Source organism: Osmia lignaria, chromosome 14, assembly GCF_051020975.1.
Source record: "Osmia lignaria lignaria isolate PbOS001 chromosome 14, iyOsmLign1, whole genome shotgun sequence".
NCBI lineage: Eukaryota > Metazoa > Arthropoda > Insecta > Hymenoptera > Megachilidae > Osmia > Osmia lignaria.
The window spans coordinates 10,536,161-10,550,700 of NC_135045.1; the positions used below are offsets into that span (position 1 = coordinate 10,536,161).

At 34.2% G+C, this 14,540-nt stretch overlaps 1 protein-coding gene across 3 annotated transcripts in view; it reads left to right on the forward strand.

Moving 5' to 3' along the window:
• The window catches only part of mib1 (E3 ubiquitin-protein ligase mind bomb 1), a 506,141-nt gene that overhangs the window by 1,927 nt on the left and 489,674 nt on the right, over nucleotides 1–14,540 (forward strand). For all 3 annotated transcript variants that reach the window (XM_034327116.2, XM_034327117.2, XM_034327118.2), the window contains 7 exons: nucleotides 142–489; nucleotides 564–764; nucleotides 882–1,001; nucleotides 1,100–1,429; nucleotides 1,513–1,660; nucleotides 1,754–1,995; nucleotides 2,080–2,277. In XM_034327116.2, the coding sequence (XP_034183007.1) occupies nucleotides 142–489; nucleotides 564–764; nucleotides 882–1,001; nucleotides 1,100–1,429; nucleotides 1,513–1,660; nucleotides 1,754–1,995; nucleotides 2,080–2,277 (1,587 nt within the window). The remainder of the gene's footprint in view (nucleotides 1–141; nucleotides 490–563; nucleotides 765–881; nucleotides 1,002–1,099; nucleotides 1,430–1,512; nucleotides 1,661–1,753; nucleotides 1,996–2,079; nucleotides 2,278–14,540) is intronic.

Sequence of the window (14,540 nt, forward strand, 5' to 3'; positions counted from 1 at the left end):
TTACTCATTTTGAAAATGTTATATTGTATTAAGGAAAATATGAAAATTATATTATATTGTTTGTTAATTTTCATCATTAGATCATTGATTTATTTTTCTATTTAATAAACACTAAAAAATTATAATTCCTTGATTTAACAGGATGGAGGAGAAGGTCATGTAGGAACTGTTAGAAATTTTGAATCCCCAGAAGAAGTAGTTGTTGTTTGGGATAACGGTACAGCAGCTAATTATCGCTGTTCTGGTGCATTTGATCTGCGAATTTTGGATTCAGCTCCAACAGGTGTAAAGCATGATGGAACCATGTGTGATACATGTAGACAACAACCAATTTTTGGAATTCGTTGGAAATGTGCAGAATGTGGAAATTATGATCTATGTTCTATTTGTTATCATGGAGACAAACATCACTTAAGACATAGATTTTATCGTATAGCAACTCCTGGCAGTGAGAGAGTATTACTAGAACCAAGACGTAAAAGTAAAAAGGTATTAATTAATTCTCTTGAATGTTTATTATTGTTACTGCTTCATCATAATTCATACTTTATATTTCCTATTAGATCGCAATTCGCGGAATATTTCCTGGTGCAAGGGTTGTCCGAGGTGTTGATTGGCAATGGGAAGATCAAGATGGTGGAAATGGGCGAAGGGGTAAAGTTAACGAAATTCAAGATTGGTCAGCAGCCAGTCCACGTTCAGCCGCTTATGTTATATGGGATAATGGAGCGAAAAATTTGTATCGCGTCGGTTTTGAAGGAATGGTTAGTTCAAAACAATTTTAATTGTGGTTTTTCTTAAATCTCATAAATAAGGGTCGACTGTATAAACTTTAAATATAAACTAAATATATAAGCAACTTGTAATTATTTATGTTTCAGGCCGATTTAAAAGTTGTTAATGATGCTAAAGGTCAGACAGTATACAGGGATCATTTACCACTATTAGGTGAACAAGGTCCAGGTCGCACAGGTCCGCATGGGTTACAAATCGGAGATCAGGTAATTAAATAATATATTTGTTGAGAGAATTTAGTAGCCATTTGAGCATATAGTTTCTGAGAAATAAAGTTATTAATACAGTAGTTTTTATTTCACAGGTTAATGTTGACTTAGAATTAGAAATAGTACAGTCATTGCAACACGGACATGGTGGTTGGACAGATGGTATGTTTGAGTGTCTTGGCACTACTGGGACTGTTGTTGGTATTGATGAGGATCATGATATTGTTGTATCATACCCGAGCGGTAATCGTTGGACGTTTAATCCTGCTGTATTAACGAAAGTACAAATACCGGTACCAGTTACCAGTTCAAGTTCTGATAACCAAACGTTTGCGGTTGGAGATTTGGTACAAATATGTAATGATTTAGAGAAAATAAAGCTACTTCAACGAGGTCATGGGGAATGGGCCGAAGCAATGGCACCGGTGTGTACTATTGCTTTGTAAAAATTTATGAAACTTTCAACATATTTATAAACAAATTTTGAATGATTTGTATGTTTCAACAGACAATGGGAAAAATTGGGAGAGTTCTACAAATATATCACGATGGCGATTTGAAAGTAGAAGTATGTAGTACTTCTTGGACGTATAATCCTCAAGCAGTAACTAAAGTTGCAAGCAGCGATGGTAGCGTTCCAGGAAATAGCAGTGGAGGTAAGCTTAAGTATTGAGAAATTAGTCAATAAAATTTGATCAGTGTTACTTTCTAAGATTTCAGATAATTATTTGATACTATGTTTTCTTTAGAACGTTTATCAGCATTGTTGAAAAAATTATTTGAAACCCATGTCTCGGGTGATGTTAATGAAGAATTAGTAAAGACTGCTGCAAATGGCGATGCTGCTAAATGCGAAGAATGTTTGAAGAGACCCGAGGCTGATGTGAATGGTGTGTTCGCTGGTCACACTGCATTACAAGCCGCAAGTCAAAATGGCCACTTAGAAGTGATAAAAATTCTTCTTCGTTACAAAGCAGATGTTGAAATTGAGGTAAATGTTTTTCTCTTTAAATATTTAATTTTTGAAGATTGTTTCAGAATATATGCAATTGAACGTATTGTAATATGTTTTTAGGATAAAGATGGAGACAGAGCTGTACACCACGCTGCATTTGGAGATGAACCGGGTGTAATGGCGTTGTTAGCTGGTGCTGGAGCTGACTTGAATGCGAGGAATAAAAGACGTCAAACTGCCCTCCATATCGCAGTTAATAAAGGACATGCTGGTGTAGTGCGCACGTTACTGGAATTAGGATGCCATCCAAGTTTACAAGTAAGTGATATATACATTTCTACCATACATTATCTTATCTCAATAATAACAATTTGGTACAGTACTTTTAAATATGTTTATTTGTGTAAAAATATTACCAAATATTTAAATTAAAAGTACATCGAATATGTATCGTTTAACAATAATTCGAATACGTGTCAAGAGATTGATACTTCAATAATGACTTATTGAATGTTATCAGTTATACTTACACATGATAATAATTACGTATTGATTACTATAAGCTTTTTTAATTCTTGAAACACTAGGTATTAGTGAATCTATTCTTTTGTATGAATAATTTAAAAGAATAAAGGACATTAAAAATACAGCGTATTGATATTTTAATTCGATACGTCTTTTTGTTTATAGTTTCAGTACGTTATATATTTTGTTAAAGGTATGTTAGATCTTGCAATAGTCGTGAATAATATCGAAATCCATTGTAGAATTTAGATGGTTTTTATAATAATTTCATATTTTTATATTAGTAGATCGCTTGAAAATTTGAATACTCTAGTTAAAGTTCTAAATATTTATTAACCATTTTACTTACAAAATATCAACATTTATTTTAGATAGATTGACACGTAGACATTTCACAAGCTCTTTTCATAAATTTGTTTACTCATGTTTTCACATCTATTGCTTTAGAATATTATAGTGAAAGATTTTCTTTAATTTTTATAGCTGAATATATAATCTGTTTGAAACATAATCAGTAAAATTACATAATAATTACCAAAGCTTGAATCGTACTAAAGAAACATTTTCATTATTTGATAAACATTGACAGATAAATTTTTAAATTGTTAATCCCTTCATCTACTAAAGCGAATCGTCACTTCATTAAATTTCAAGAGATAGTTTTCTCCTTTAGTTCATTTCGATTTATTATTTGTACATTTTATTTGCCACGGTTCGCTGTTGTCGAAACTCGAAATTTTATCATTTCATTCGTGGCTACGCAAGAATTTCATTTGTAGTTTTGTGCATACACCTGTAGTGGAATTAGAAACTGCGAAACAACATAATTATTGTAACGCGTTCCATGTTGCGTGAGTTGCCGGTGGGGTAATTACAACGTTTGTCAGAAACACGATTTTAATTAAACGAGCAAGTATATTTTTTGGTTTCACATCAACCTAACAAAAGGAGGAAAATTAAAATGAAGTTTAATGAACTTGATGTAATTTCAATTCTTTATTATGTTTTGCAGTATAATTTTTGGATTAGGCACATATTATTAGAAATTCTTTAATTTATCCAATTAGAAACATTCGCAATCAATATTTGAAATTATGGATAATAGACATAATGAAGTACCTACTGTAAAAATAATGGATGAGGTTTATTTAAAAATATCAGCTAATGAAATTTTTGAATATTTGATTTTTCTTCTTCAACATTTAATACTACTTAGTTTCAGAAAAATCATTATTAGGTCTTTTGCAAAAAAAAGGCAAGAATATCGATTTTTGACCGGTTACAGTAGAATACCCTCTTAATTAACGCAATAGCTAGCCACAAATTTTCCGTCGTTATTTAATTTTTCCATCCACCTCGGTGACCATTTCCTCCGTCATTTTGCCATGGATTTTCACCCCTTCATCTCTCTAGGTTTAATTATTCGGTCCGAAACTTACTTTCCTTCGTTTTCGGGGTGGAAAGGTCGTCTCGCACGGGGAGTCACATGTACGAATGTGAATTAGTGTTAATTCACCTTTGTTACATGGGTATCTCCTCATTTGCAGGAGACTTAATTAATTCAGTTATCTGCCTGGAGGAAGCCTCGAATTCCACCTGCGTTACGAGTGTCGCAGGATTGTGTTTGAGAATACGTGTTGCGCATAATCAAGCCGAGCCCTCTGTATATCTGGTGTCCGGGCAATGGGGTATAACACCGGGGATCCCTATTTTCCTTCGAAACAATTCGAACCTGAAGACAACCGGGAACGTTTTCTGCGATAAACAACGCTTACGTGCCTGGCATACTTATCGGAACTCGGTGCTCTTTCTTTCGTCAACTTTTTATCCAGATAGTATTCTCTCTTCATCTTAAATTACCATTATAGCGAAACGTTTTATCCAAAAAATTAGGTTAATACAAAATTAATTTCTCAAAAGAACAATTTTTGTTCCTCTTTGGTCTTCAATATACACTTCTTCTAAATCTACATTCAGTGGCACAGTTATAAAGGTTTTGAATTCTTCTTTTTAAACGTTTTCTAAATTTTGACGATTATTAAAAGTGATTTAGAAAAGAAAATAATAATACAATTTTTAATTATTGAATATTATAAAGTTTTGGATATTATAAATTTTCCCGTGTAAACAATTATACGCAAGTAGTGAGAAGCCACAGGGAAAGGGAAGCCTATGGGCAAGTTCGGGAACCCGTGGAAACCTACGGGGAAAATCGGGAATTTGGAATCCCGGGGAAACCTACCGGTGAGAGGGAGGAATCGCCGTTTTTCCTGGCGAAGTCTACTATTCTCGATACTGTACATGGGGGTAATATCAATACCGTAGACAGTTTTATTAAAAGATAGTTTCTAAGGAAGGATTAAGATTCAGCAAATTTGCATAGATCACGTGTTAATGGGGTTGAGTAGATGAAAATGTTTTATATTTCACTTCACCCGTGAGATATTTGAAATTCATATAGAGATAAAATTCACTCGCCGGATGATAATTTTTAATCTTCTTCAGGGTTTCCACATCCTTAAATAGAAATTTAAATTAGGATTTCGTTTTAAACTGGAATCATTTAAAGAGGAATTATAATTACATTTTAAAATAAAATTAACTCCTTGTGTTGGAATTAAGTTTTGGAGAAATTGTATTATCTTTTATGAGCCACGTTTTACATATATCCTCATCTGTTTTTAAGTCAAGCATAAATTAGAAAGATTTAAAAAATTTCTTCAGACTGGGTTATTGGAAAGGAAATGAAAAAGTTGGATTGCGAAGGATTAATGTCACACAGTGTATTTCAGCCGAAAAAAGAAATTCGTTAAATTTGCGAATAATCTTCTACAAGAATATCTGACATCAGGTTTATCCCCGTTCGTATCTGGATTTAACCAACGTCTCGTTTTAAATCTACCGAAGTCCTCTTCGCCTGTATAAAGCTCTTGTTTTAATCCCACCAGGATCTTCCTTCGAATCGACCTAAGTCTAATTCTGAAACCCTGGGTCTTGCCGGGATTCAACAAGCTCCTGCTTAGAACTAACTTCGAACTTGCTCAGCACTTTAACCTATTTTCACGTATCTGCATGTCGAATTTGCATTTCGGGAATTTGCTTCTTTAGACTGGAGCAGAAGTTCACAGTATAAACTCGTGTACAAAGGGCGCGATTATTCTCATCAACATACGCGATGCTATGTCGTTAATTGTACATCTCTAATTTATTATCTCATTATACCTTTTGAATAAAACATGTCAGTTCTTCTAAGATATCTTAGTTTTGAATTTTTCTCTTCTTATTTGTTTAGATCTTCTGCAAGGGATCGTAAGTTTTTCATTCACACTTAATAGTTAAGAAGTTTAGTAATTTCACGCTTGAAGGCCGACCAAGGTATTCATTAAGCGTGGATATTAGAAATTGTTTAAAACGTGAACGCATAGGCAATTACAATAAATTATTGCAAAGCCTTCTTTCGCGTAACGCTCTTTTACAGGTAAGGGAAGGTAATTAAGAAAGTTAGGTAATGCTTCCTCTCATTTTCATAATCACCCCTCGAAATGGTATAAATTAACAGTAAACGTAAATCAAGCGCGTTTTTAAGCGACGTTCGCCGCAATATACCGACTTTATGTTTTCGCGTCTTTGAGGAACAGGTGAATTTTTTTTCTTTTTCACAACTTGTTTACATCCCTTCGAAATAACAACACCCTTGGGCTGAAAAATAGCCTAAGTTATTCAAAAAATTCAAAAAATTCAGTTCATTTAATTCTTCTTGTATTAGACGTTTAGTCATCCAGATGATTGGTTAGAAAATTTCTTCTTGTAAGTCGTACAGTTATCGTAGTTTTTTCTTCACCGACAGAATGGAGCGCACTTTTTTTTCATGAAAGAACGAAATTTCCACGATCACGTACGTGGCAGGGAAAAAAAGTCCGTTCTTGTACGGCACGTGAATGAAATTCTAAAAAGTCATCTTCGACAGCGTTAGAGCGGTCTAGAGAAGGGAAGGAATCTTTCTTGTCGAGGGATCGACCTAATCGAAATACCGGACATCGTTGAACTTCCGTTTCTACTTACGACTGTCTTGATTTATACACATTGATAATTTCTTTGTTTTTAGAAGTAAAACATAGTTTAAGTCTAACGGATATCACATTGAGAAGATTAGAAATTCTTTTATTGAAATTGAATTTGATGAGAGAAAATTATTATTCTGGAACGATAAATTCAAAATTCAGAAACAGAAATTAATATGTAATGAATTATTCTAAGAACGAAATTGGAATTAACAATTGAATAAAAATAAAAGGAAACTGAATTTAAGAATCAGCTTCATTTTAGTAGATATTAGTTATATAAAAAATTTGCAAATTTTTAAGTAGCGTGTATATTAGATATTATTTGATTTAATCCTGAAGAATAATAATTTCAACTGCGTTTTTCAGCATTTTCAAAACTTTTCAAATATCCACAAAAGAGTTAATTTAATCATACGATAAGGGATCGCGCATTAAAAACTACGTTCGTTACTACAGTAATTTTCATTCAACGAGCAAGAATGATAGTTGTCACAGAGGTGTTGGTAAAACAAATGACCGTATTTTCGAACAGAGGTGTCATAAAGTATGTGCCAGGGTGCAAATTCTAACCAATGAGGATTAATCGTTTCCCAGGAACCGTGTCCTTCTGTGGCAGTGGCCAACTCAATCTCTTGGACATCGTGTTCCAACCGAGACCACTTTATTTTACGAGCTCTAGCTGAACTCTCGTGTACGCCATAATCGAGGCCGATTGTGTTCGTTACGTTGATCAATATGGTTAAATAAATCTCCGGGGTAAACGATGACAGCCTGCATCGGTTTATGATCCTGGGACAAGAAACGATGATTGTATTGCGATTCATTTTTCATTCTTCCGTTCGATAAATGAAATTACCTTCAGAGTTGAATTTTTCAATAGAATTCAGCCGAATAATTTTCCTGAAAATCAGTGCAGAAATCAGTTTACTCTTCAGGATATACACTCGCGATCTCAAAATTTTAATTTTGACGATATTAATATTAAAAACGATGTAGGAGCAAGATAATATAATTTTTAATTATTAAATATCATAAAATTTAGTACGTAGCTAAGGAATATGAATAATAAATAAATATTTTAAACTTTCTCGCGTAAACGTTTACCCGCAAGTGGTGGGAGACGAGGGACCTACGCGGATGCTTACGGGTAAGGGTGGGAGCTCTAAAAATTTCAATTTACTATTTCCAGTTATCAGGATTGCTAATTAGGACTTTGTTACTTTATAAAGAAATAAAAGAGTGGTCTATGATGGACAAAAACTGAATGTCTACTACTAGATCTACTTGATCTAAATAGGGAAGTTTCTAAACATCTAATGCAGAAATACTCAATCAACATTTTCTCTCTGTCTGCCTATTAACATTTATTCCATTTTCGACGCCGACGTTTATGAAAACGTGATCAATTCGAGTATAAAATGCGAATAGATTCTTTGGGCGTCGTCTTTGTATTCGGTCAACCGCGTGATCGGCAAGGATAGAGGTTCGACGAGGGAAAAGTAAGAACGAGACACCCGGTAGTCCTTTGCTCTCTCGTGCGAATAATGCATTCAGTCGAGCTAGGAGACTTTGCGCCGCTGCGACGTCTTCTATCCGAGAAAATGGTTCGCAATTTCGACATGGGGCGAGGTGAAGTTGTCAGGGGGGGGGGGGTTCGGATGGTAGAGGGTTGGAAGAGTGGTGTGCCTATAGCCCGTATGGCCCCTATTACAAATCCAATACCCACCTAGCTCGATGGTATACGGCATCTTTTTTTCTTCTCCTCTTTCCATCGTTTTTCCTTTTTTCACTCAGTCTATCTCGCAGTCGGTGTACCAGGTAGAGTCGCATCCTGGTGCGATGCTGCTATAAAACATATTCGCTGACAGCGACAATATTCCCCTCGGTGCAGACTCGACAGAAGTAACGCTCTTGGCTTGCGCAAGCTAGAGGAAAATGTCCGAAGAATAGTGCTCCTGCGTCTGATCGCTTCAAAAGGGTTATGCCAAAGATAGATAATTCAACCGGTAGGGGATTCCAGTCACGAGCGAAGTGTTACGCCCTTTTGTTGAGGAGCAAAAGGGAGGGAAACGGGAGCCTCGTAAATCTAGGTTATTGGCACTTTTGCTGATGAGTGATTTAGCGTGTATTCCTGAAGAATATAGGGTGTCGAGGTTAATCCTTGGATCGTTCAGATTATGGTGAAAATTATTATTTAATTTTAGACTTCTTCTTTTTTATTTTTTAGTAGGTATTCTAGACTACTTATAAATCATATTAATTAAATCGAGAAATAATAATTTTTCCATGATCCATTGGTCCTTCCAAAATACGTGGATTGATCTTCTCACCATTCTAAAATTTTAAACTCTCAAAATTCGGAAATTCTAAAATGCCAGAATTTCAAAATTTTAGGATTCTGTTAGTAAAGCTAAAGAACCTGGTTTATTCCAGAAAGGAATTCTAGTTATACCACTGTTGATATTGACATTGTTCAATAGCATTATAAAAATAATGTATCTGTGCAAATTTTACTCATGAGATCTGGTTACGATTCAGTAATGGCAGATACAATGGATGTAGTATATTGTTCGACAATATCGAATTATATTCTGCGTGGTCGGACAAAAGATGCTTTACTGATTAGGACAATGCTTGAAAAATGTATTCGCTGACAGTGACAATATTCCCCTCGGAAACGACTTGACAATGGAACCATCTGTGGATAAACACGGGAAGAAAATTGGTTCCTGGATCGCTGCGTAAAATGTTGCCCCTTAAAACTCGTTTTACGAGAACGCCAAAGCAAATAAAGCATTGTCATGGGTACAATTTAGCGTAAATACAAATTTGTATTCCCTACGGATCAGCATTTCTTCACGTTATTATGGTAGTTTTACGTATAAAAGAATCAGGGAACATGAAACGTGAAATTGCCTTTCCATTTGCTCCTATCTTTAATTGCATCATACAAACTGAGTTGGAGATCTTATTGTAAAACGTTTTATAAAGTAAAACATTTACCAGGTACCAATTAATTCGATGCCATTTGATTTTAATTAAAAATTTATTTTATCAATGATTATACTAGTTCTAATTTTTTAAATAATTATCAAATTATCAGTATCTATTATTTTGCCACTTATAGTATTTAAAATTCATAATTTCTGACCTAAGAAATTTGATTAAATATTATGATTTTCAAATACAATTCGAATCGAATACACTCGTGATTACATCAGGCTTCCCTAGGAAAAGTGGCAATATAGGGGAAGCAGGAATTTGCAGAATCTTAATTCTGACGATATTAATATTAAAAATGATTTAGAAACAAAATAATATAACTTTGAATTACTAAATATTACAAAATTTAATATATAACTGAAAAGTGCTAAATAACAAAGTGAATGTTAATCCAAATTTGTCATTTTCCTCGGCGATACCTACGAGGAAGGGTGGGAATGCGGGATATTACCATTTTTTCTCAGGGAGCCTGATTTATTCGCAATTGTATTTACATATATTCTTGATGGATTTTTAGATTTTTCAATTTGAATATATTTTTTTTTATTCCAAACTTTATACTTTAACCATTATTTTCCTTTGAAAAGCATGATTCGATCTAGAGTGTACATATATTGTTTCCTAAAACATAGTAAATTGTAAATATACAGTCAGAAAATAATCAGTAGGTAAATTATATGTATATGAAAAGACAAAGGATATGGTCGTCTTTTCTTTTAAAAAATATGTTTGCCTAGAAAGAGCCTGTTCCTTAAGTTAACACGTAGAATGCATACGAAATGTACCGGCTAGCTTTTCGGAATCCTTATTCCGCTGCTATTAAGTATAATGTTCATCCAGAAAAGCACTACTCAGATTCAAGGGTGCTAGACGTTCCTTTTAGTGGAATGGGATGGTGCTAGGATCATAGTACATGTACGAGCAACATTCTCAGTATGCATTGCCGTGTAGACTTCTTTCGGAATAGAAAATAGGTGTACCCTGGTGGCAGAAATGGGCTCTGGTCTCCGGTCAATCCCTCATGGGCTTGGACAGAACGTTTTGTATAAATACTTGAATAGATTCCCCGTATAAACAGATTTAACACTTTACTTTTACACAGAGAAATCTGCATTACACCCTAAAGGCGTATTCTTTTTCATTCTTTATGGACGTTCGCGAGCGGAATCTCGAGTTTTCTTGTAAACCGTCGGATTCTTTGTAAAATCTACTCTTTTTCAAAGGTTAACATCAAACGTGCAGCTGCTTCGAATACATTTCGAGGACACTGCTGTGTTGAGTTTCGTGTTTTATTAAGTTAACTAGGGTATAATGGAAGTTTCTGTGTGAAAGGATGATGAATAAAAGAATTGCATGCCTCTTTTCGAGCTGAGTTAGCCGTTTTGCTAGTTTCCTTCGTTCTCAAGAAGGAAAAATGGTGCAATGGTGTATTCTGAATACGTTCATTGGCAATTTTCATGAAAAATTCTGGCATTATTTTACCATTCACTTTGTTACCATGACGAATAATACAAAATGCAATTCCAAAAACAAATGAACCTATATCTGCATCATCTTTCCAGCTAATATTTCAAATATTTTCTTGTACGAAAAGAAAAATTGTCGTGCAAGCGAATTTATTTGCGGATAATTTCTCTTTTGTGATGAGTCCGAAATAGTAAGAACAGGAAAGAAAATTTCAAACAAAATTCAAGCGTTGCCCAGCTAATCTCGTTATTGAGAAGAATTTTAAATTCGCTCCAGGCTGAAAACCTTTATTTCGCACAAACGACTTTAATACACGTATGCAATACAGGGCCAGTTATACGCTTTACGTTGTATAGAATTTTTGTTAGCTCGGAATTTAAGTCATGTTTGTGAGCAGAGCTGGTCGATGTAAAGGACCATGACAAGAGAGGTCGGTTGCACTACGTGTGTACATCCGTTGGCAGGCTTGAAATGTCGGGAAAAGAGGATCGTAAAACGACCAGGGGTATTACGCTGTTAGTAGCGAAGTAGACGAGCTACACGTTGATTATTTTTACAGTTACGGTCTGTGTTCCATGGTCTAGACCGGTGGTTAGTATGGTATTCGTGGTTTGTGGTATATTCTAGGAACACTTGAAAGCGTTCTTGATCATCCACTGTTTGAATAAAACATGAATATAGTTATATTTTTAACTTTTCGTTACTAATTAATTTTTAAACTTTACCTTTCAAATTGCTATCTTATCGTTAGCAAAATAATAGGTTAAACTTTAATGTCGGGCACACAAAAATATTGACTTTTTAAATGTATTCTGCTAGTACTTGACGAGAAAAATTGAAAAATGCAAGTTTTAATTTTAGGAATTCATTTGTTCAAAAATAATGCTTATGTAAAACTGAACGTTTTTAGCATACTTTCGAGGTTAGGTTAGTTTGACACCATATTAACTTCTACCTATAATCTGATTGGTCCACACAAGTGGACAGCAAAATGGCGTCAGGAAAACTAACCTAATTTAATCTAATCTAACGTAACTTTTGAACCGATGGATACCTAAAGTTTGAGCTTTTCTCACTAAATACTATTGGGATAATTTTGTATGTTACAAAGTAAAATTCAACCAAATAATATTTTTCTATTTTTTTCTTTTAACTATTAAAGTATATCTAATGTATAGCGTTGGTCACTGGTAAGCCCCTACTGGTAACAGACTAGTTCTAGTACTTCTTCAAATCGTTGGGGGATGCTCTTTAAACTCTCACCTCGACTTTAGTCGATCCCAGTAATAAAAGCAGGCCGAAAGTGTTTATAGAAAGCGGTAATAACTGATGCGAGTTGGTTTCGTACGAGCTGACAACCAACATTAAACTTCTACCGGGCATTAGGAGTTCTTCACTAGTAGTGGCAGCATGGGGAACAAGAAACAGCAACAAACTCCTTTAGTCGACGGTGCCTGCTGTACTCAAGTACTTAGGGGGAAGGTTCCTTTGTAGAATGGCGACCGTGCAAGTGACGGGGCTGCTGCACTCAAACTCCCCAAAACTTGAGTGTGTTTATGCTGGCCCTGACTTTCCACCACGCAGGATTTCTCGAAATGCTGTTTCTACAGCTGTCTTCGGAAAATGAATTTCTGTCATAGGTTACACAACGATCCTACGATTCTTGGCTCCTCCCTCATTGCTTTTTACTGTTTGTCGTTCCTCATTTTATGGGTTTATCCCCATGGATTTATTGCCCTTATTGCCGACTAGAATTGAAGGACTTTTACTACTTTATATTGTCACTCACTTCGATTTACATACACATCATAAATTTGAAATATTGTAACGAAGGTGGTAGCTTCAACAATTTCTTTTACATTAAATTGTATATTATGAAAATATGTCTTCGCATGGTGGTATAAAGAACAGTAGGTACAGTTTTGGAACTGTTTGTTAATTTTATTCATAACTTTGTTTCAATTTTAATATTTCACCATAATTTTTCAAATAACCCTTTCGGGACGATCGACGCATAGGTATGTCCAAATATAATTGTTATAGTAATTTATAACTCCGTACATATTGCGTTATATTCTTGTTACAAAACAAGTATAGACAGTAAAGATTTATAACATTTGCTTTGAACGATGGGATTATTATTTATTTTACTTTAAATTAATAATACTCTGTGCCTAAGCTCCGTCCCCAAAGGGTTAAAAATCAATTATTTTTTATTCTAAAAATTAGAATAAAAATAAAAATATCACAAGCAGTAGTTTTTATTGTTCAATTTATGAGAATTCATCAAAATTCAGAATTATACCTTTGATTAAAAATCGTCTGTTATTAATATCCAATATTCTACAAAATCACGAGTTCTCGTATTCATTTCCTCTCTTCTTATTTCTCATTTATGCAGATTTCCAGTAGCATCCATATTTTACACGTGTTCGCACATGATCTCCCTCTATTGTTCGGCATTAATGTGGCTGATACGAGTTGAACGAAGTCTCGAAAGTTAGCTCGTAAATTTTCGTTGTTACTCATGTTGGATCCGGCACAATGCCGCGTTATCGATGGTACAAAACAAGGGCTGGCAACTTTTCTAATAAAATATTACTCGATACGAACGCAAATCAACGAACTTTCGATTGGAAAATTTAACTACACTTCGCTAAATACACCCGTTGTTCCATTGATTTTCACCAATGACGATAACAGTTAATATTGGTTTGAAGATTAGAGAATTACGAAACATCGAGTCGATGGGATAATGTAAGCATTTTGTTTGGAAATGTCAATATTGGTTCCTTCTGTCAACGTCGAACGGGCAACAACAGTTTCTAACTCTGTGATAACATCTGTTGGTGATGCTTCATCACGGTAAAATGTTAGTCAACATCCGTATTCAATATTGCTTTTCAATATTTGCCCACGTGCGTATATATTCCTTCATGGAAAAAGAAGATTTATGTTGTGTATAGAATAATGTTTATGCGAGTACGAAAATTATTCATCAAAATGAATAATTGTTTGAAATTTTTGGGAAAAAGGAGACGGAAAAATATTTTGATAAATAAATGTTGTTAATCCTAGAAGGACCAAAGAGGGAGTTTGTAAAAATATCATTTTTATCCTTTAAAAAATTTTCAAAAAATTATTCATTTTCTCTTATGCCCTTATGATTTTTGTTTAATAATGATATTATTAAAAAAAGAAAAAATTATAAATGAATTGTTAAATATGGGACTTGTTATTTCGAGGGTTAAGATATCTGGTTTGATGCCTTATTTCAAAAGACAGTTCTAAATGAATGCAAAGCTGGTGCTATAAAATTTTATGGAAATAGAATATCACTGACGTATGATTCTAGTATTTCTCAAAAATTATAATACGTTCTTTTAAAAGCAGGTACAAAAAGTCGCCTGAAATAGCAGTGGTGTCAGACGAAGTATTATGGAACGATTTCGTTCACTTTTCTTATCTTTTCTTCTTTATTTCTGCTTCCAATCCTTTTGTATCGTTACTTTTAACCCACAT